The sequence below is a fragment of the Bubalus kerabau genome, chromosome 2, assembly GCF_029407905.1.
Source record: "Bubalus kerabau isolate K-KA32 ecotype Philippines breed swamp buffalo chromosome 2, PCC_UOA_SB_1v2, whole genome shotgun sequence".
In the NCBI taxonomy this organism is placed as follows: Eukaryota; Metazoa; Chordata; class Mammalia; order Artiodactyla; family Bovidae; genus Bubalus; species Bubalus kerabau.
Window position 1 is genome coordinate 30019408 of NC_073625.1, and position 23741 is coordinate 30043148.

A 23741-nucleotide genomic window follows, 5' to 3' on the forward strand; every position below is an offset into this window, starting at 1 on the left:
CAGTGGAGGGCAGGGATTATCAGGGCTCCTCGCTGGCAGAGGTCAGGCCTCCGTCCACACTGACAGGCTGACAAGTCTGAAATCTCTCCTGTACACTGAAACAAATGTTTCAGTAAAAAGTCCTGAGATGGAGGTTCAAGAAACGGGTGTGTATTTATTTAGGGACTAGTGAAGTTTCAGCGGAGAAGGTAATGGCACCCCACTCCAGTACTCTTGCCTGGAAAATCCCATGGACGGAGGAGCCTGGAGGGCTGCAGTCCATGGGGTCGCTGAGGGTCAGACATGACTGAGCAACTTCACTTTCACTTTTCACTTTCATGCATTGGAGAAGGAAATGGCAACCCACTCCAGTGTTCTTGTCTGGAGAATCCCAGGGACGGGGGAGCCTGGTAGGCTGCCATCTATGGGGTCGCACAAAGTCGGACACGACTGAAGCGACTTAGCAGCAGCAGCAGTGAAGTTTCAGCAGGAGAAATGCTGTTTCCTTCTGAATGCAGAGCTGACGGCAGTTCTCAGCAGTTACTGATCATCACAGATTTCCTCAAAGTTATCTGAAGATCACCTCAAAAGCTGCCCAGGAACTAACGCAATATTTACCTTACTTTCCAACTTAGGGCCAGTATGCTTTAAAAAAAAAAAAAGAACAAGTGGGATTCTCTTATCACAGCAAACACCTGAAGTTTCAGAGTCGAGTGTGCCGCTCCCCTTCAGTAGGAAGGATACTTGAGGAATAAGCAGAGGCCCCAGCAGGAGCTCCCCAAGGAGCCTCTCCTGTTACAGCGGAGAAGCCGAAAGAGGCCTCAAGGGCCAGGCGAGGCCAGGGGCCTGCAGCACACCTTTTATTCGTGTTTCCTTCCTTAAATATATCAAGTGCTGAGACTTCCAGCATTTTCCTCGGTTGAAGGCCCTCCAACACGCTTGCAACAGATTTTTAAAGTAGTAAGATCCCATCAGTTAAATCCACATGCCAGATTACCAGGAGAGGCCTGCTCCCAGATGAGAATGTGACTTGAGCAGAGAGGAGTCAGAAACCGAAGACACAGCTCGGGCGCATGCAGCTTCTGAGTTCCAAGCGTGACCCTCAGAGCACCCGCCTGCGTGAGTAAGCAGGGCAGTGGGAAGAGTGCAGGACACGTGGGTTCATGCCCCAGATCAGCACGTGACTGACCACGCACTTGCTGAAAACCTCTGGACCTGAACTTTACTTGAATAAATACAGGTTCTTAGGACGTACGATGACTCAAGTTTTTTGTGGGGGGAAGGTGGGGGCTGAGTTGGATATATAAATTATGAGACTAGAGAGCCGCAATGCGGGAGACCTGGTTTCGACCCCTGGGTTGGGAAGATCCCCTGGAGGAGGGCATGGCAAACCACTCCAGTAATCTGGCCTGGAGAATTCCATGGACTGTGTAGTCCATGCGGTCACAAAGAGTCGGACACGGCTGAGCCACTTCCACAGAGATCACAGGGCTTCCCTGGTGGCTCAGACAGTAAAGAATCCTCCTGCAAGGAGGAAGACCTGCGTTCGAACCCTGGGTTGGGAAGATCCCCTGGAGGAGGGCATGGCAACCCACTCCAGTATTCTTGCCTGGGGAATCCCATGGACAGAGGAGCCTGACGGGCTACAGGCCACGGAGTCACAAAAGAACTGGACGTGACTGGCTTAGTCACTAAGCCACCACCACCAGAGGGCGCGTGATGGAAACGGCTGAGCCCTTGGGCACAAGGCAGCGACGGGACGGGGCTGCGCTGGGTGCTGGGGAAGGGACCGCAGGCTCAGGGCACCGCCGCGCTCGGGGCACCGCCGCGCTCAGGGCACCGCCACGCTCGGGGCACCGCCGCGCTCAGGGTGGGAGGGCCGGGCAGAGAGAAACCCTAGCAAAGGCCCTGCAGCAATGGCCTGCAGTGTGAGTTTAGGTCATTCATCAATTAGAAATTGTGTCCAATTACTGCAATACCACAAAATCAGAGCATTAGAAAGGACTCTGAAAAGTCCCCTAGAGTCTACAGAATAGCTCCTTCCTTTAGGCAGGGACACTTTTAAATCCAAAATCAGATAAGAAATATGATTCAAAAATTATTCCTAAAGGAAATCTTTATGGTTTTTATCAACAAGTAACTGTGTATGTGTGTATACATATTCAGTATATTCTGAAGTTCTTCTACAGTTCTGCTTGATATACTCAATTCCAAAACTCTCTACTTATACTCTAAACAAGGCACACAATGGGCACGGCACCCCCATGCGGGCAGTATTTATACAGAGCAGTTTCTATTAGACTCAGATCAACATCCTGTCCTTTGTTGCAGTCAGCTAAATAAATATTACTCTTGAATCACTTTATTCTTGCTAACATTTCAGAACCCAGAACAGCAGTGAGGGAAAGAAAAAGCCTTAAAGGGAGCTGAAATAGAAAATAATAATTCAGGGTAACATACAGGATACAATCAGATGTTCTGGGATTTTTCTTTTAAGTTTCCCACTAAATTGACCTCATACCCCTCTTAACGGGCTGACAGGTTTTGCTCACTGCAGATGTGACAGGAACAGGGAAAAATAAACTACGGATAAAAGGGGCTCCAGGCATTGGGGAGCTATGGTTTCTCAAGCAGCTGTTCTAGTGGTTAAAGCCTAAATGTCCACTCTCTTAATGACATGTCTGAATTTCCAAAGCAGGATTCTGATTCATCCCTGTTGTTACGTGTGCTGACAGGATCCACCCTTCAAAACCACTGACCCAGGGGCCAGGTCTGGGGCGGGGAGGCTCCCACCAAGCAGCCCCGTGGAGACCCTCCACCCCCTCCACTGCCTTGCAGGGTAAGGGACATCAGACTAGACACCAGGACAGTAAATCCCTGTTGCTTAAGGAACTGTATGGTGATAACTCGGCTGGCTTACACACCTAAGAGAAACCCATATAATTTAAAATAAAGTTGCCAGTCAATTAAAAACTATAAAAAAAAAAAAAAGAGGGAGCTGAAATACTGGGCTTATTCACCTTCAACAGCAAAGAAGTCGTAGCATATGTTCCATTACTACTAGAATGCCGCCACTTGGCCAGTGTCTTAGTTTGGGCAGCTATAACCAAACACCACAGACTGGCCGGCTGCAAACAACACAAACGTGTTTCTCACAGTCTGGAGACTAGGGCGCCAGGGCGGTCCTTGGTGAAGCCCTTCATGTTGGCTGCAGCCTGCCAGCTTCCTGCTGTGTCCTCATGACGGGGGAGGTTGGGGATCTCTCTGCAGCCTCTCTCATAAGACACCAAGCCCATCCATGAGGGCTCCACCCTCCTGACTAAAGCAAACTTCCCAAATTCCGTGACCATCAAGCAGCGGATGGGATTAGTGGGTAAAAGTCAGGCCTCAGTCAATATGTTTGGCCAGAATGAATGATAAAATAAGGTCAGAGGCAAGGAAATTTTGTGAGCGCACTTAAAACTTCTGAGACCGAGTGCTTCAAAAAATTTATAAATTGTGCAGTATTTATAAATTTGCTCTAAGAACCTGTTTCTCCAAATATTCCTAATTTTTCTTTCTCACAGGACAAAGATCTGGGTTCAGATCAGATCAGATCAGTCGCTCAGTCGTGTCCGACTCTTTGCGACCCCATGAATCCCAGCACGCCAGGCCTCCCTGTCCATCACCAGCTCCCAGAGTTCACTGAGACTCACGTCCATTGAGTCAGTGATGCCATCCAGCCATCTCACCCTCTGTCGTCCCCTTCTCCTCCTGCCCCCAATCCCTCCCAGCATCAGAGTCTTTTCCAATGAGTCAACTCTTCGCATGAGGTGGCCAAAGTACTGGAGCTTCAGCTTTAGCATCATTCCTTCCAAAGAAATCCCAGGGTTGGGTTAGATGGTCTCAAATTTTGTTTTTCTTATTTCTATTATTACTTAGTTTCCCTAGAACAGTACCAGCAATTAAACTAGTTAAGACATTGTAAAGAATTCAAAAACCACTTGATACCTTATTTCTTAAAAACATCAAACTTCCAAAAGAAAAGAGCCACCAAAAATCAAATTAAAATTTCTACATTGTTAAAGAGAATAATTTGGTCTTCTACTATGAACCTGAAACATTCTCAGAGTGCTCTGTGGATTTGCTGGAGTTTATTGAAGCCTTGGAAGCCTTATTTGAACATTCCTGAATATACAAAATAAAGAGGTCCTCCCAGCCCTCCTGTGTTATCCTGAGAAGAGTCAATGCAGAGTCAGCTAGTTAATTCCTTAAGGTTTCAGCGGGCACACAATTGGGTAATTTCTCCCCACCTGTTATACAGTATTTTCTCCCTTTAAATCCTCAAAATACTTTCACAACTACATACCAATTCCTAATCAATGAACAATTATAATTGAAAAAGAGTTGCCTGAAACAAACATATTTATATGTAGCAACAAAATTATATTTCAGCATATTCATTCTACCCTCATTTAAAAAAGAAAAAGTTCTCATCTCTAGTTTGCATCTCAAGCATTCTTAGGATCTTCCATCTGTCCATTTTTTTTTTTTTTTTAACACTTCTTCAGTTTACTATTCACAAAGAGAACACGAAACGAAGGCTAAGGAGAAACAACCCTGGACATGAAATTGCTTAGAGCCGCACACGCAGCCTGGCAGCATCGCTACATGGTCACTTCGAGCACAGCCCGACTGTCCAGCTTTAAGGAAGCAGTGCGGGCAGGTGGGGCGGCGGGGAGAGGTTACCATCCAGACGAGGCGCTTCCCAGATGCTCAGCCCGCCGACACGCTGACCAGATCTCACTCTCTCTAAAACAGAGCTCTCCAAAAACTAACAAAACAATTCTATTTGGGGGGAGCCTTTTAATATGAGGAAAAACTATGAAACTATGTTTAGTATGTAAACAGAACAGCAGCATGATTCTACCCACTGACTTCAATATTCTAAAAATTATGAACACAAAGTTTATCCAGGAACACAGAACTACAAAGGTTTTTGTTAGGATGAAACCATACTTACTTTCTCTTTTGCTGATATAGCAATATTTTAACAAGTTTGAAATACTTAAGTGTATATTCCATACATGTCAAAACTCTGACAGGAGAGAGAAGACGGGGAACTAGACCCAGGACCTTCAGGACGTAAAAGCAAAGAAAATGAGCTGGTCCTTACCTTTGTGCCTCTTCAGCTGGGGGAAGCTGCTGATTGTTGTTGCCTGGATTATCTCCACTACAATTTGATACCTGAGTATTGAAAAGAGAGAACAATTAAAGATGGAACAGGAAGGAAAGACTATTTTCAGGGAGAATTTCAGACTCTATTTGTAGTGATCAGCTGTAACACGGTGAATCCTGCGTAAGAATCATGAAAACCATCCAACACGGATGAAGTCAGCGGGCTGGGTGCTGAGCCATGGGCTACTCATTCCTGAGGCCTGAATGCAAGCGTAGTGCACATACCCTCACCTCCATTCCCCGTACAGAAGCGTTCCCACCTGCCCCCGGACTGAAGAGGGAAACCCTGAGGTCATGAGCGACTCCTCCCCCTCTTTCACCCCTCACCAGCGCCCTCCCTGATGCTGGTAACCACAACCCTACTGATTCTACCTCCCAGACCTGCACTGTCCAGGAAGGTGACCAGGAGCCACGTGGGCTACTTAAATCACAATTTTAGTTCCTCATTGCACCATCCACACTTGAAGTGCCGAGCCGCCTCACAGACCTCATAAACCACAGTGGACTGTGCAGATAGAACACTTCCATCTATAACCTTTACTAGAGATAACACTCAGGGAATATTGCATCATTATAAGATATGGTGGTTCATGGGACGTTTTCCCCCAGGACCTGGGATTGTGTCAATGTGAGGAAGCTGTGGGTGACGGACGGCTCCAGGAATATGTATGTGTGACTGAGAACACCTCTGCTTCAGGAAAAAGAAAACCTTACATTTTTAGACCAAATATAATCCTAGAACGATGGCTATTTTGAGCATGTTCATGTCAGATAGGTTATAAACCCAAGTTCTCAGGGGCTATTCGGTTATTATTAAGTATTTCCCTAATGAAACTCATTGATCCTGAGTGTTTCTCAGCCCTTAATTATACTAAGAATCTGCCTGTAATAAAACTATGTAACATTAACTCTTTATCAGAACACAATCTTAGCAGCATTTTAAGATTTAATGCTACATCTGGCTGGCTTTTTTTTTTTTTAACCCGCCACCTGGCTTGCTGGATCCTCATTCCCCAGCCAGGGGTTGAACTCAGGCCCACGGCAGTGAAAGCCCCGAGTCCTTAACCCCTGGACTGCCAGGGAGCTCCCTTGGCTGGCTTTTAGAGCACAAAATATGTTCTTCTGCTTTTCAACTAATTCCTGGATGACTCGAATTCATCAGTCATAGCTCTTCATGGGTTCAGATTCACATCTTTTTATTTCTTCCTTTGCGTCATATGAACATCGATGCTACTACCCCACCCCTCAGAGAACGGGCTGTCGGGAGTGCTGGCTGGCGGTCGCCAATGGCAGACTGCTGGTTGCCAACATCCTTCATCTCCTTCTCCCCCACTAACCGGACCACACTGATTGGGGCAAGCGAGGCCCCAGACAAAAATGCTAACCTTCTCTCAAGCAGTTAAGGACGGCCATCTGAAATAGTTCTAGCCGACAAGACATGAGCGGAACTGGCCGGGAGGGGGTTCCAGGAAGGCTTCCTACAGGGGCGGGCTCCACGGGAAGGCCCCTTTGTCTTTTGTCCCTGACTTTCCTTAGTTCTCCTGCCTGGGACAAGTATGCAGTGGGATGGAGGCGCAGCACCCCCAAGGATGAAAGCCACACGGTGATGGGAGAAGACGGGAGGAGCTCAGGTGTCCAGAGACACCACTAAGTCGTGACTGCAGCCCCGGTCTGGCCACCTCAGGACTTTCTGGTATTGAGGGTCATAAAGCCCTGACTTGTTCAAGTAACCGTGCGTCAATGTGTCTCGTGGCCAAATGCCACCTGACTGGCGGAGAACTTTCTGAAGTCTCCATACATGGAGAAGTTATCTCCAGGCAGAACACACTCGGGTCATGTCCTCCAAAAGGAAGCCTTGCTAGGACATTAATGACCATTACAGTTGTGTGATAGAGCCACCTTCATTCCTTCATTAATGGTAAAACACAAAGATAGTTTTTCATGTGATTTTTCCCGCCACTTACTGAACAGATGAGGAAACAGCTTATAAGAAGCATACACAAACCTGGAATCATCAAAGTCTAACACTCCCTAACCAAGTCTTTATTTTAACCTTGGACTTAGGTTCTACAAGCAGAAAGCACTGACTTTTTCCATGCAACTCAAATGCATGTCACCAAACTCCATAGGCTTTTTGTAGCAACTTCTACAAAGAAAAAGAACAAGAATAATCTATGTGGTCAATATGCTTTCATTAAACAAACACTTGTTAATTGTTTCTTAGGTTCTAGACACACAGAAGTGAGTAACACCAGCATGGTGTCTGCTTTCAGAAAGCTCCAGGGATATATCAGATGGAGAAAACAGCCTATAATATCTGTAATTATGAAGACTACACAATAGATATTAATGATTCTAAAATGCAAAATGGCAGGTACATTTATGATTGCAGGTATCTAAATACATGGGTCTATGAACCAGGGCTACAATGAAAAACAGAGATATAAAGGAAGGAACAACTGCATTAAAGTGGTAGAATTATAAGTCATCTTAAAACTGTTCCCAAACTACTTCCCTATCCGAGCCAGTTCACACTAGACTTAAGCTTTCCTCCCCTCTCCATTTCTGCACGAGCTCCATCATTTCTATCCTTTAGGCTCGAAATACCATCTTTGATATCTGCCCTCCCGTAAATATGAATCTCCAAGTCCTGAATCTTTAAACAAGTTCCTCTCACTCTCTTCCTCTAGACACCACCCTTCTCACCCGTGGGTCAGCTGCATTCGCTGGACGGCCTGTTTCCTTCATGTCGACCTTTCTATCTCCCGCCCAACCCACGCTATGCAGTGCTGTCAAAGCCCCTTCCTCAAGGACCACTCTCAGCACCTCCTCCTCCAGGGAGGTCCCTGGAGGGGTTGAGCCTCCTCCCCAGAGGAGGATCCCTCTGCTCCAGCTTGTGGGTCCCTCAGCAACCGGCGCTGGCCCCCTCGCTCAAGCCCCATAGAAACCTGGAGTGAAGTCAGGATGGCTTCCACACAGCTCTCCTCAAACTGCAGCCATTTGCCAGGCTTTGGCTTATGCTGTTTCCTTCTGAAAACAACCTCCCTTTTTGGCCACCTAATCAGATCTTGCGTATATTATCTCTTCCCTCAGGTTATCCTCAATCCCTCTCATTCACATCAACATTTCTCCTCTCTGAACCCCTAAATTACTTCTGCTGTATAATATCACCCATTTATCTACTATTTTCCACAAAGAATGTTGTGAATGAAGAAAACGGTGTGTCCGGGGCTTTTGGGGCCTTGCCCTTCTTTTTAACATGGTAACAAGTCTTGTACTTAAAAAAGTAAACAGTGAGCCTAATGCCATCTGAGGAAGAAGTATGTTCAGATGAAACCACGGAATTCTAAAGTAATATCAGCTAACAGATTCCTTTCATCAGGTACCAGGTTACCTAACTAAATACTTTATTTTACATATCTCATTTAATCCTCACAAGGTACTATAATGAACCCCACACTACAGACGGAGAAACTGGAGTTCAGGGGGATTAAGAAATCTATACAATATTAACACATTTTTATGGAATTCAGAAAGATGGTAATGATGACCGTATATGTGAGACAGCAAAAGAGATATAGATGTAAAGAACAGACTTTTGGATGCTGTGGGAGAAGGCGAGGGTGGGATGATTGGAAAGAATAGCACTGAAACATGTATATTACCATATGTGAAATAGATTGCCAGTCCAGGTACAATGCATGAGACAGGGTGCTCAGGGCTGGTGCAATGGGATGACCCAGAGGGATGGGATGGGGAGGGAGGTGGGAAGGGGGTTCAGCATGGGGAACACATGTACACCCATGACTGATTCATGTCAATGTATGGCAAAAACCTCTACAATATTGTAAAGTAATCAGCCTCCAATTAAAATAAATTAATTAATAAAAAATTCGATATAAGGTCTCACTGCTTTTAAGTACAAGTAAAGCCTAAATCAAAAATGTTGGAGCCTAAAACAAAATTGTAGCTTTGTCTATGAAAAAAGATATGCTGTTTTTAGTCTCCAACTAGATCAGAAGCCTCTTGAAAATAGGGATTGAGTCTTGAATTCTTTAACTGAGCCTAACTTGGCAGTAAATATTTCAGAGTGCCAGGGATGGAGTGTGTGTGTCCCCTGCAAAAGTCACAGGTGAAGCCTAAACCCCAGTGTCATGGTGTTTGGAGGCAGGACCTCTGAAAGGTCATTAGGTCTCGAGGGTGGTCCGTGCCCATATTAAAGAGACCCCAGAGAGCTCTCTCCACCTCATGAGGACAGAGCGAGAAGACTACTGTTGAACCAGGAAGCAAGACCCTCACCAGACACCCAGTCTGACTACCAGCAGCTTGATCTTGGGCCCTCCAAACTCCAGAACCAGGAGAAAGAAACGTTTGTTCTTTGAGCCACCCATTCTACAGTGTATTTGTGATAGCGGTCCAAACCAAAGAGCTAAATTCCTAAGTGCTAACATCTGTAACAGTTAACAGGTGCACATAATATCCTGAACAATCTGTTCTCTGAGTGTTCTCAGTGATTCACACTCTGGAACAAATAAGTCATCAGTGGTACTGAGAAAATACATGCCATCTGAGGAAGAGGCATGTTCAAACAAGTCCACAGAATTCTAAAGTAACATCAGCTAACTGACTCCTTTCATCGGGTACCAGGTACCTAATTAAATACTTTACATTACCTCATTTAATCCTCACAAGGTACTGTAATGAACCCCACACTACAGAAGAAGAAACTGGAGTTCAGGGGGTTTAAGAAATCTATACAAGGTTTCACTGCTTTTAAGTACAAGAACCAAAATGACAACCTAGGGCTTGATGATGCTAAAGCTTAGCCATTTTCCAGCTTCCCTAAAACTCAACAGGTTAATGTTTAGCATGTCTAAGGCCCTTCATGGCTTATCAGCACGGCCAAGGCCAGACCATCTTTCCAGCCAAACTGCCTTCCACATGCCTCTCGGATACCATTTTCCGAGCAAACCAGGCCACATGCAATGCTCCAAACACACTCCAGCTCTTTCCTACCGGCCGAGCTCTGCTTCGTTTCTTCTCCCTCCTACACCTCACCTCTCCTCTTCACCTGCTGAAATCCTATTCACTCCAAAACATTCAAGTCTCAGCCAACTCCTCTCTGAAGCTTCCTAGATCCCGCTCACCTACAGCAGGAAATAGGTGCTCCTACCCACTTCTTTAGCTCTTCACACTCTACCTTTGGCCTGATTGTCTTACTTCACATTTAGCAATTTACATCCACAGGGGTCTCCTGTTTTGAACAGCAAACACCCTGATGACCGGGGAAAGAATCGAGGGTCCAGAGTCAATTCATCTTTACAGATACCAGACCCTCCTCACATGGTGCCCAGCACACAGGAGGCATCTGAAGATCCTGACTGAATCTGCAGAACTTATTTTCACTTGATACCAAAAGGAAAAGCAGGAAAGGAAGGACTTTTCATTCCAAATGCTCCAAGGCTGATGGCATAGCGTTCCTGGTTGTCTGAGGAGCTATCTAGGGGTACCTGGCACTCACTTGGCCTGTCCCCTCCAGAGAACGACACAGCCTTGCTAGTGCCAAGTGCAGTTCAACCACTGGGAGGACTATTATTTGTAGGCTTCCTCTTGATCAGAAGAGCAGAGATTGTTAGTATCTCTTTTTCCGAAATGATGATGTAAACGCAAGTCTTAGGAGGAAGCAGTATAGTAAGAATTCAGCTCTTTCCAATCCTCGCAAGGTCCTACCCAGAGCATCTTTGTCTTAAGGATAATGAAAAAGTCACCCAAAGCTTGCTGGTGCCTGCCACTGAGTCGCCACCTCACCTCCCTTCGCTTTTTTACACTTAGCTACATTAATAAAGACTTAGACCAAGATTATTTTTATGAACTCTCCCCAATGATCTTAATCTCGCCTGAATGCTACACAGTCCTTCAAAACATGTGCTCCGTCACTCAGTCATATCTGACTCTTTGTGGCCCTGTGGACTGTAGCCCTCCAGGCTCCTCTGTCCATGGGATTTCCCAGGCAAGAATACTGGAGTGGGTTGCCATTTCCTGCTCCAGGGGATCTTCCCAACCCAGGGATTGAACCTGTGTCTCTTGTGTCTCCTGCACTGGCAGGCAGACTCTTTACCACTTGCGCCACCTGGGAAACACCAGCCTTCAAAATAATTACCTTGGAAATCAACACTTTCTACTATCAAATGTTCAGAACAGCTTTGGGATCCTATCAGACTTGATTTCAAAATTATTTAGAAGCCAAACCAAAAAAGTTAGTCTCTCCACTTCATTAGGCACATCCTTGAAATATGACTTTAGAGCTGTCTTGGGAGTGTACATGCTGGAACATCTTGGGAGAGTCAAAGGCTGTGGACAAATTCAGCTGCACAACACGGTAAATGGTTTAAAATGCCATCTTATATTAAAATGAGCAAGGATCCACCATGGACCAGAATATCATTTACATACAAATGTTTAAGAAGAAAATCAGAAATTTTAAAATAGTGTTTCAGAACTGCCACAGCTACTCTATACCAGGCTAGGGATAATGTTTCTATTAAAGAGACTTCATGTAAAGTGTTTAAAAAACGAAGCCATGGTGATTTCTGCTAGCTAAGCTGGCACCGCCTCCCATGTCCAGGACACTACCAAGGTCTGCTGGATAACTTAGAAAGTATATCAGAGTAGTTAAGAATGTGAGCTTTGGGAACTTCTCTGGTGGTCCAAAGGCTAAGACTCTGTGCTCCCAATGCAGGAACCTGGGCTCAATCCCTGGTCAGGGAACTAGATCCCACATGCTGCAACTAAGACCCGGCACAGCCAAATATTAATATATAAATATACAATATAAAGAATGTGAGCTCTGCCACCAGATGGGCTTTGTTCAAATGCTGCTTTCAATGCTTACACTGTCACCCTGGGACAATTTTTCAAGCTTTTAAAATTCAAGAGTCCTCATTTGTAAAAAGAAGAATAGCAGCATTTTTCCTCATAGGATTTTTATGAAGTTACATGAGAGAACTTAAAATATCTGAAACTGCATCTGCCTCACAGTGAGAGTTTAACAACTATTACATCTATTGTCCTTTAACACTGCTGCTGACTCTTTAGATGTGTGTTGTTTAGGGGGATGGTGTGTGTGCTTGTAAAATATATATAGAAGCCATTTTATAATAAGTAACCTCACTTTTTTTTTCCTATGAGAGTCTCAGCCTGATCAATCAAAGACCATCAGGGTCATTATAGTCCCAGAACATCAGGCTTCCTAACCCACTGCCATGAACAAGAGGAACCATGGGGCATCTCCCCAGAGAAAAAGATAAAAGTTACCACAGGATTCTGGGGAAAGGCAGGGTGTGGATGAAATGTAAATGAAGCGGTGCTGTGACAGGCTCAAAGCAGGGCTTGTTCAAAGGGTCAATTTCAGATGAACCCAGGGCCCTACTGCCTTGGAAACTACAAAGTTAAGGTCAGTGTAGGATGCTGAATCCAGAACCCCCTATCTGCAACTCTGGGTTAAAATGGGGCTGCTGCTCTGTGTCAAAGTGGTTGACTCCCTCCAGGCAAGAGCAGGATGTGTCATTCCTACTGATATAATTTCACGCAGCAAAGTTTCTGATAAAATTTAGAGAGCAGTGCTTTTCAGTGAAGAAGAAGCAGGGGTTGCTCAGAAGGGAGTATCATCATGACATTTTACAGCTGTGTTTGGAAGAAATACTACTTCCTGTTAACTTGGTAGCTGGTTTTAGTGTCTGCTCCCACCAGCCTGATAAATGGACAGGCAGATTTTACTTTCTCGGTCTGAGCCAATTTTTACTTTCTCTGAAGTTAACGCTCTTTCAAGAAAATGAGAAAATACACAAAGTACAACATTCAAAGTTAACTGCTATTAACATGTGGCATCTTTATAACCTTTTTTCTATGCAAACATGGTTTTCTTTCTGTTTTATAAGATTGAATTTTTGCTATAAATACTGGCTTCAAACTCTTTTTAAAATTTATTTATTTATTTATTGGGCTGCACAGGTCTTATTTGCAGCATGTGGGATCAACTTCCCTGAGTTGGGATCAAACTCAGGTCCCCTGCATCGGGAGCTGGGAGTCTAAGCTATTGGACCACCAGGGAAGTTCTCTATAATTTATAAATCTATGGTTCAGTTCAGTTCAGACGCTCAGTCATGTTTGACTCTTTGCGATCCCATGGACTGCAGCACGCCAGGCTTCCCTGTCCATCACCAACTCCTGGAGCTTACTCAAACTCATGTCCATTGAGTAGTGATGCCATCCAACTATCTCATCCTCTGTCACTGCCTTCTCCTCCCGCCTTCAATTTTTCCCAACATCAAGGTCTTTTCCAATCAATCTTTTCTTTGCATCAGGTAGCCAAAGTATTGGAGTTTCAGCTTTAGCATCAGTCCTTCCAATGAATATTCAGGACTGATTTCCTTTAGGACTGACTGGTTTGATCTCTTTGCAGTACAATAGTTACTGTCTCCCAATAGTATTAAATATTCTGTTTCCACACTATTATTACATGGCAATCCACTGTACAGGCGAGCCAAAACTTTTTTAACCAACCCTTACTGTTAGATGTTTTTAATTATCTCAAGCACTTCTCTATTTTAAATAAAATTACAAGAAACATTCTTGGAGAAATCTTTCCTTATATTCCTGATTATTTTCTTAAAATAAATTCTTAATGAATAATGAATCTATCTGAAAGAATGCATATTTTGTGCCCTGTTGTTCAGATTATAAAAGCTGTAACAGAAAGGACATAATCTTTTCAGGAGGTATATTTAATGGTCTTAAGCAGGAAGTACCCAGGAGCCTGGTAGGCTATAGTCCATGGGGTCACAAAGAGTTGGACACGACTGAGTGACTTCACTTTCTTTTCTTTTCACCCAGAGCTATAGCACAAACAGGGGAAATTTTCAGTTAAGATTCAGGAGTAAGAGGCACTTTTTCCCCCCACTTTTCCAGTGTGCAGAAGGCGGCTGATTCCACAGAGAGTCTAAGGCACGTTTCCCAGCCTTTCCCATTCACAGCACACACAGCGAGTGACAGTATCTGATCAGGACACGCGGGTGACCACCATCCCAGCCACCTCGTGCGCCGAGGACACCTTCATCCCTGCACACCTACACACTGTACTTTAGTCACACAAGCTAGAAAGTTCTGCACCAGAGCAGCCTGAGGAATCCAGAGTATATGTAAACACACACACACACACACAATTCATGTTATATATACAGAAATAATCTGGAAACGTACATGTCAAGTAGTCATGGTTTTTATCTGTCTGCAATAAGTAATTTCTATTTTCTTAATCTTGTTTGTATCTTCTAATCTCCCTAAAATAACGACTGTATATTCATTTGCTAGTTCCCAGAGTCTACAGAAATTGCATGTTACAGAAGCAGCCAAAGCTCTGTCATGCTGGCCAGCTGGGGCCTTTGAATTAACCTCAAGAATGCCAAAGTTTTCCTCTGCTGCCAGTATCTTGTTTCTACTTGTGTTCCTCGTATTTTTATGACATTAATATTGTTATAAAGTATTTACAGATGTATTTATAGCACCACTGCTATATGTTCCATTCCCAATTCTTATATAAAGCATTTTCATTGAGAATGTCGACCACGTATCACCTCCAGTTGCCTAGTTTTATCTTCTATACCAAAAATGTCCTAATGACTTTTCATACGTTTTGAATCAAGTTTTTCTGCAATAAGATATACTGTGTCACGTCATCGCCTCCATTAATCGTGTTCAAGTCAGGACCTGACAGTGTTCCTCCTCCTCCTGACAACTGTTATTTTTTCAGCTCTTACCGGGAGCCTTGCATGCCCTGCCTTATGTGCCTTATCTCATTTAATTATCACGACACCCCTATGCAATAGGAACTATTTTCTCTGTTTCACAGTTAAGACTGAGGCTCAGCGTGGAAGCGACTTCCCTCCGGCCATGCACTGGGCAAGCAGTAAAGCCACAGTGCAAACCAGGTCAGTGAAGTCCAGGCCTGTCGGACCCTCGAGCTGGTGTTGGTGGCCAGGGTCTGCCTCGATGCTTCATGAGACGTTGACCTCTCACGTTGTTAACCCTCATCTGCCTTTAGAAGAACAGCATTTCTGTCAAGTGCAGGACACAGAAAGATAGGACACGCGTGACCACGACTTACTCGGTGCAGGGCTGGAGTCGGCCCACCAGTCCTGGGCTGGCTCTGGAGAGCTGGCTGCTGCGTTTCAGAAATTAAGCCCACCGTTATTAAAATTAAATTACACAAAGTCATATATGGATGTGAGAGCTGAGCACTGAAGAATTGATGCTTCTGAACTGCAGTGCTGGAGAAGACTCTTGACAAGTCCTTTGGACTGCAAGGAGATCCAACCAGTCCATTCTAAAGGAGATCAGTCGTGAATATTCATTGGAAGGACTGATGCTGAAGCTGAAGCTCCAATACTCTGGCCACCTAATGCGAAGAGCTGACTCATTTGAAAAAAACCCTGATGCTGGGAAAGAGTGAAGGTGGGAGAAGAAGGAGACACAGAGGATGAGATGGCTGGATGGCATCACCGACTCGATGGACATGAGTTTGGGTAAACTCCGGGCGTTGATGATGGACAGGGAAGCCTGGCATGCTGCAGTCCATGAGGTCGCAGAGTCAGACACGACTGAGCGACTGCACTGACTGAACTGACCATTTTTTTTAGGATTAAAAGTACTCAAAACTCACTGGTTCCTAATGATTTCATTGATTTCTTATCTCTGCGGGAGGTTCTTTACCCACTGGGTCAGTGTACTGGAAATTGCATGAACACATACTCTGTGGGTCTCCTCCCAGCTCCGCATGTGCTGACATCACGCTGGTGGCTTTCCACTGGCGTGCTGGCAGTGTGGACACCAGAGGAACCACCAGATGCTGCAAGTCAGGGGTAAGAAAAACCCTCCCCCCACAGAAACCAGCTGCTCACAAGGACCAGCAAACCACCTCCACCAGCCTTCACCACTCTTCACTACTCGTAAATCACAAGTTCTTTTGTTCCCCCAGTCATTTGTAAAAAAAAATTTTTGTTTTCATTTTTTGCGCCACACTGCATGGCATGTGGGATCCTAGCTCCTCTGACCAGGGGTTGAACCCCCTGCAGTGGAAGGGTGGAGTCTTAACCACTGGATGGCAGGGAAGGTCTGTGAGCACCACGATATTTGTCTCTGTTTTGTTTTTTTAAAGAGACAGGCAGTATCCACAGATCTCAACCTACTCTCAAACCCTTCATGTTTAAAGTCCAAGAAGCTCCACCCCTGGCCTCTCGCCATCTGTCTCTCAGTCCTCTCCTCCCGAGACGAAGAGGCTTTTCACGTGATCACAGAGGAGGAGGAACTGGGCGAGTGCAGTGTTGCCCTCCTGTGCCCTTTCCTCCCAGGGGCATGTGTTCCTGCCTCCAGGGTGGCGGCAAGTGGACCACGCCCGCCAGGGATGAACAGGCACAAGGACAGGGATTCCAGGCCGGCAGTGCTGGGCAGGAAAGAATGTCTAATTCTGAAACTCAGTTTTGGCCAGTGTGCTGCCCACATATGTAAACCACGTTCTCCATGATCCATCAGTAATAAAAGGGATGCTGAGGTCTTCATTTGCCCTATGCCTTTACCCTAAGATGGACCAGATTTCAGGATGGACAGGACCATTGCTATTGCTGTTGTTGTTGTTCATTCGCTCAGTCATGTCTGACTCTTTGCAACACCATGGACTGCAGCATGCCAGGCTTCCCTGTCCTTCACTATCTCCCTAAGTTTGCTCAAACTCATGTCCATCGAGTCAGCTGTATCATCCAACCGTCTCATCCTCTGTCGTCCCCTTCTCCTCCCACCTTCAATCTTTCCCAGCATCAGGGTCTTTTCCAATGAGTCAGCTCTTCACATCAGGTGGCCAAAGTATTGGAGCTTCAGCTTCAACATCTGTCCTTCCAATGAACATTCAGGGTTGATTTCCTTTAGGATTGACTGGTTTGACTTCCATGCTGTTCAAGGGACTCTCAAGAGTCTTCTACAGCCCCACAATTTGAAAGCATCAATTCTTCAGTGCTTAGCCTTCTTTATGGTCCAACTCTCACATCCGTACATGATTACTGGAAAAACCAAAGCGTTCACTAGATGGACCTGATCACGAGAGCTCCTCAAACCCTAAGATGAAACACTGCATCCTTGCAGGCCTTGAGGAGCTGCGCAGTCTTCACAATGATATTAAATCTATCTGTGAGCCTTGGTCTAGTGATTACAAACAATAACAATACTAGTACCAGCTAACGATTAGAAATAGGCAGGTCCTGGGTCAAGTGCTTTACATAAACTGACTTGGGGTTCTGTCATTCGTAAAGCAGGGAACACTTACCCGCACCTAACCCAGCGCCAGAGCTGCTCCGAACACAAGCACATAACAGATCCTTTACTTTCAGCAACAGCACCAACTTCACACCAAAATCCCCCTTCTCATATCACATTTTAATTGCTGCCAACACTTAATCATCTTGCCTCCTAAATAAAAATAACTTGTGCCCTCGGATATGTTTAACTCCCACCTCAGTGCCCTCTGCTCAGACACTAGAAGGAATTATATTCTCAAGTCAGTGTACTTTTATTTTTAATTAAACTGAAAGATCTTCTAGACACTTTTCATAGGCAGCCTCACATTTTAATGTGTGTTTAAAAACTAAATTTATATTCATTTATTCTTTTCATAAAGATGTGCCAGGCCTCTGTTTTACAGTTTGCATTTCCATCTCCCTGTCCGCCCACACGAGCCTTCCTTAGCGGTTTACACATGCTCACTGATTTCCGACACGCTGCAATGGGTTGTCTTAAGTATGCTCGACTTCTTTTTTTCTTGTTCCTCTATAACGTGACCCTATTTACTGCTCAAGATTCACATTTTCAGAATCCTGTTCAAAACACTAAACATTCAAATAAGTTGAGTTCTTCTACACAGCAGCACGAGATTTTAAGAATTTTATTATTTTTAATATCTTCATGTGCAGATGTGCCTAAACTGATTCTGAATTGAAAAATCCACTGCATTATGATAGCCAAAGAAAAACTAGTTAGAAACCCTCTCAGTAACCCATGCTAATGTTAGTCATGATCTCTTCAGTTAATCCAGTTAGGTCCACTGCCTCTTGCTTTAGTAAAACTGAAAATACCACACCAATCTCAGTATGCGCTAGATAAAATGTTTCCTTCTCTTCTCCAAGCTAAATAATCTTCAATTTTAACCTTTCATTTATTATTAGAATTTCCTCTCTATTTTTAGGTTCTCCACACTGCTCTCTAAATGAGGGTCAGAAATAAACAAATACAGAACTGCAAAATCTAATAAAGATCAGGCTGGTGGTAAATGAGATTAAGGCAGTGACAGGCTGCTCTGATTTACTTTATTACTCCTCGTTTCTCTGGTGGTCTGTCACTGTCTTAATAAAAGATGATGGCGCTTCTGATGGTTATCATGTGGGTTATACCCACGCCAGGGTCAGTGCCTGCCAAGCCCCACCCACAGTACAGGCATCTCCACGCCGGCAGGCAATCCCACAAGACTGGGGCCGTGTCTCACTGCTGTTCTCTGCCCGCCTGGCTGGCAGGTCGCCCAGCTCTACAAACGGGGTGTGAAGTCAGACAGACCCGAGTTCAAATCCCAGCTCTGTTACTGATTAGCTTTGATCCAGGGCAAGTCACTTTGCTCTCCTCAACCAAGCCATGAGCAACACGCACCTATTGTACACGGTGGTCATAAGGATCAGATGATTATTATAAAGAATCTTGCATTGCGCTGGATACACATTAGATTGTCAACAAATGGTAGCTTAAAACAAAAAGAGCTTTCCTTTCTTGAGCAATTGCTTGGCATCTCCTTAACCCTGGCGAATGTCCAGGCCAGGAAAGCACCTTCCCACTGCCTGTGTGGGAAGCAGTGCCGCTCTGCCTTACTCTAACCCACTGCACAAGGACTGGGGCAAACACACCTACCTGCCTATTACGTACCCATTCTTTAGTCTTCCCTAGTAATAGAACCCTCCATTTACAACTAAGCTTAAGGGTGCCCAGAAAAAGACTACTTGTTTTTGTCTCAGTTGTTTTGACCAACCCAACATAAACAAAAATGTCATGTAGCAGCTTCTAGAAATATAAAAGACAAGACAATTTAAATTTAAAATTCAAATTTAAAAGACAAGACAATTTAAAACTTAAAAGACAAGCAGTGCATGCGTGACCTATGCCACCATCTTTCCTGGCCTCCCTCCCACTTCCTGGGATGGGGATATGACAGCTGGCATCCTAGAGAACATCCTGACCATGAGGCCTCTGGAATACAGGAGGGCAGAGCAGTGAGCTAGGAGGAGCCTGGGTCCTTCTCAAGGACCTGGGTCCTCCAGACTTCTGTGTAAGGAAGAAAACACCCTCTGTTCTTTGACAAGTCGTCATTATTCTGTGGGTTTTCTAATTTTCAGCTGAATCTAAACCTAAGATAAGACAGGGCTCCCCAGGTGGCACTAGTGGTAAAGAACCTGCCTGCCAATGCAGGAGACATAGATGCAGGTTCAATCCCTGGGTCAGGAAGATCCCCTGGAGAAGGGTATGGCAGCCCACTCTAGTATTCTTGTCCGGAGAATTCCATAGTCAGAGGAGCCTGGCAGGCTACAGTCCATAGAGTTGCAAAGAATCGGGCACGACTGAAGAGACTAAGCAAGCATGTACAACGTAAGTACAGTATCTGCAAACTGTTCTTGGAGTTACACGAGTGGCTCGTAAGCAGGAACATCTTTGTCCCCAGAGGACACACGGCAATGTCCAGAGACGTTCTGGGCTGTCACAACTCTGGGGTGCTGCTGGCATTCGGCGCGTGGAGGCCAGGGGTGCTGCTTATGTTCTACACGAAGTTGAACAACCCCCACAACAAAGGATCATCCAGCTCCACGTGTCAGTTTTGCCAAGGCTGAGAAACCTCAGGTTAAACACGCACGTCTCTCGGGAAGGTCAGGGGTAAGATGCCCTTTGCTCGTGATAGTAACCCTGGAAGAAGACTGAGGGGCCCGGATCAGTTAGTATCCCCCTATCAGAGTTACCATGCACCTCATACAGTATAAGTCATTTTCAAAGAATCAGAATAGAATGAATTACATGACGAGACATCTGGAAAAAACTTCAGACTGGCAACAGGTGAGAGGATACTACATTTAAAAAAGAAACCACATTCTTGGGGTCTTAATCACATGTTATGATCCCCTGGGAAGGTGATGCCCAAGTTCCACTCCAGACCAGTTATAACAAAGTTCCCAGTGGTGAAGCCTAGGCATCTGTACTTTCCATGGAGGAGCAAATAATTTTCATTCAAGTAACTTTTCACAAATAACCTTAAGAATTTCAGAAGGCAGACAGCCCCGGATATGCCAGATTCCTGGACCACAACCTGCCTACTTGTTTACAAAAGGTTCCATCAGGGTCTTTCACTTCTCCTTTGCTTAATGTTCACTTCGACGCCTGCTTTATCTTCAATATAAAGGAACATGCGGTCTTTTCTCCAGGGCTGTGACTGCCGCATTTCACGAGTGGGTGCATCTTAGCTCTGAATGAGACTCTGACTTTCCTTGACGGTGGCCATCACCCCACCAGCCACTCCACCACTGGAATCTAATCAGCTGCCCTTTAACATCCTGCATCAACACCACATTCAGATTACTGGTTCCTGTTTTGTTAGCAGAGCTGTTTACTGCTCCTACTAGAAGACCCAGAAAATTCAAAATATTAACCCAGTCTAGCTCCCATATCCTCAGTTTGACATCTTGGAGGCTAGAGAAGAAGAACGAGGAAGTAGCCTCAAAGAGACAGTGGGATCTCAAGCTGTAATTTTTAAAAGTCTGGTTGATTCTAATATACAGCCAAGGGTGTGCCTGCTGGATGCATTTCTAGCTCTATAATCCTACCATGAAAACATCTCATGCCTACTCAGAAAAAAAGAAAACAAAGTTTTTTTTGTAGTTCTACTGCAGAACTGCAAATGGCACATTCAAGGACTTTTTGCTGTTGTTTGTTTATTTTTAATGCATTCTAGTCTAGCAGAGCTGAGTGACTATTTCCTTTAGAAAATACTCATCTTTCTTCCAGGCTTCCCAAGTTATACAGTGGTAAAGAATCCCCCCGCCAAGCAGGAGATGAGGGTTTGATCCCTGAGTCGGGAAGATCCAAGAGGAAGAAATGGCAACTCATTCCAGTATTCTTGTCTGGGAAATCCCATGGACAGAAGAGCCGGAGGGCTACAGTCCAAGGGGGTCACAAAGAGTCAGACACGACTGAGAGACTAAGCATGCACGTGTGCATCTTTTTTCAAATATGTATAAAACAAAGATGGCTTCACTTAGTCGAAATAAGATGCAATTCCTGCTTTAGGCAGCCTATCCCAAAATTTTACTGGGGGCAGTTTGAAGACAGGGACCTAAAATGCTAATAAAAGTCAGAGAGCAGAGTCCTCTAACTGTACAGGAAAAACAACGGGACAGTTGAGATTATGATTGAAGAAAGCAGCTCCATTTGTGCTGATGAGCCTCATCGATGTGGGTTTCAGACAGAAGTCTGATAAAAAGCAATTCTGTCTGTCAATACGAGTGGGCAGAGTTGACCCTTAAATAAGAGGGCAATGTTTTTTTTCAATCAGATGAACAATAAGTAGCTAAGTAACAAGATACTTTATGCCGCGTCATCTCCTCCTTGAGCAGAAAGATCAATCCCCGCCATCGTAGAGTTGTTCCTGGCAGCCTCTCCAGTACAAGAAGCAGAGAGTAAAAACTGGTCCTCAGGTCTGTGCCTCAGATACAGTGAACAGGGACAACCACCCCGAGGATGAAACACACCAGTGCCCCCTCAAGGAGAGCTGCCCAAGATGCTACGATACAGCAAAGCCCATGGAACTCCCCCAGTCACAGGTCAGGGAAGGAGACTGGACTCCCCTATGAAAGAGACTCCTGGGGTGCTATTTCCAACGTGTTTTCTCAAGACAATCAGTCAAGAACCCCTTTATTCCCCAAACTGGGCCTCTGTGTTTTCTAAGAAAAAAGAAAATCAACACAAATGTTCTACGCTGTAATTTTAAACACACATCAGTTCCTTCCACTGCTTTCCCCAAGGACGCATCTGAGCAGCTACACAGGTTCTAACAACTGATCGACTTTCTCTTATAACCTAATCATTTGAAAAACATGTACTTTGAACAAATAAACTCCACTATTAAGGGAGAAGCTCGATAAATTTTGTTGTTACTGATTAGTGAGATTTATGGACTTCCTTTATTTCTGCTTCCCTGACAAGCACTTTTTTTTTTAACCTAACCAGCCAGAGAAGGATCATTAGTAGCATTGTCATGCTATAATTAAAGACCAAATACCTGAGCTGCTTCAGGAACTCAACATCAGAGTTGCTGTTAATGAGCTTGATGAACTCTTCATAGGAAGGCGCGTACGTGTAGGCTCTCTTGTGATGTTCGTTCATGTGCTCCCTGCGCTCCAGCTGGGCGAGCAGCATCTGGTTAATGTAATCCGGGTTACTGAGCAGCTCCACCACCGGCTTCAAGACTGCGGGACAGAGAAGAGAGCGACCCTGACAAGGCCTTCTCCTTCAGAGGAGCTGTGTTCATGCTTCATAATTGAAACTGCATGTGGCAAACACTGTGAAACCACCCAAGTGGGCTGCACAAGTGTGCACGCACGTGCACACACGCAACACACAGATACACATGGACCCATCCCTCTGGGTCTGCTACCAGCTAAGGCTACAACCAAGTGGTCATTTTAACTAATGAGTTACATGGGAAAGAATGATGAAAGAAAACCATTTGGAACCCAAGTGGTTAGCAAAGCTATCAAAATTAAATACATTCATTTTTTTTCCTTTTATTTCCATTATAAGGCTCCACATGCTTCATCTGCCAAAAGGTTGAAAGTTAACATTCTCCCAACTGGTGAAACAGACCTCAGGGAGGAAGTTGTGAGAAAGCCAATGACACCATCAAAGAGTCATCCTACAAACTTCAGGTTAAAAAGGTCGCCTTCTCTCTATGGTTGGCTGTATCAGCTAATGGGCAGAGCTGGCTAATCCTGAGATAATAAATGAGACATTAAATCAATGCATATAAACACAACGTTCTTTTGAGATTCTGCGGTAGGAAAAGTTTCTCTTTAGATGATATTTTCTTCCATTTTTCTTATCCTAGCTAAGCATTTCCTTGGATACACTTTTTTTCTAATAACCACATTATATTGTGGTACAGCTCCTTTTTTATGTATTCTAAGTCACATATGTTGGTGGTGGTGCTGTGCTTAGTCATGTCTGACTCTTTGCAACCCCATGGACTGTAGCACGCCAGGCTCTTCTGTCCATGGAATTCTCCAGGCAAGAACACTGGAGTGGGATGCCATTTCCGACTCCAGGGGATCTTCCTGACTTAGAGACTGAACCTGCATCTCTTGCATTTCCTGCATTGGCAGGTAGGTTCTTTACCACTGCTCCACCTGTGGAGACCTAAGTCA

The 23741-nt window shown here is 44.8% G+C and overlaps 1 protein-coding gene across 6 annotated transcripts in view; it reads right to left on the bottom strand.

Moving 5' to 3' along the window:
* SNX25 (sorting nexin 25) overlaps window positions 1–23741 on the bottom strand; it is a 97298-nt gene that overhangs the window by 34229 nt on the left and 39328 nt on the right. For all 6 annotated transcript variants that reach the window (XR_008710127.1, XM_055567398.1, XM_055567400.1 and 3 more), the window contains exons 5-6: window positions 22601–22787; window positions 5135–5205 (exon numbers count right to left, since the gene is read on the bottom strand). Coding sequence is in view for 5 of the 6 variants with exons in the window: in XM_055567398.1 (XP_055423373.1) it covers window positions 5135–5205; window positions 22601–22787 (258 nt within the window). In the remaining variant the exon portion in view is untranslated. The remainder of the gene's footprint in view (window positions 1–5134; window positions 5206–22600; window positions 22788–23741) is intronic.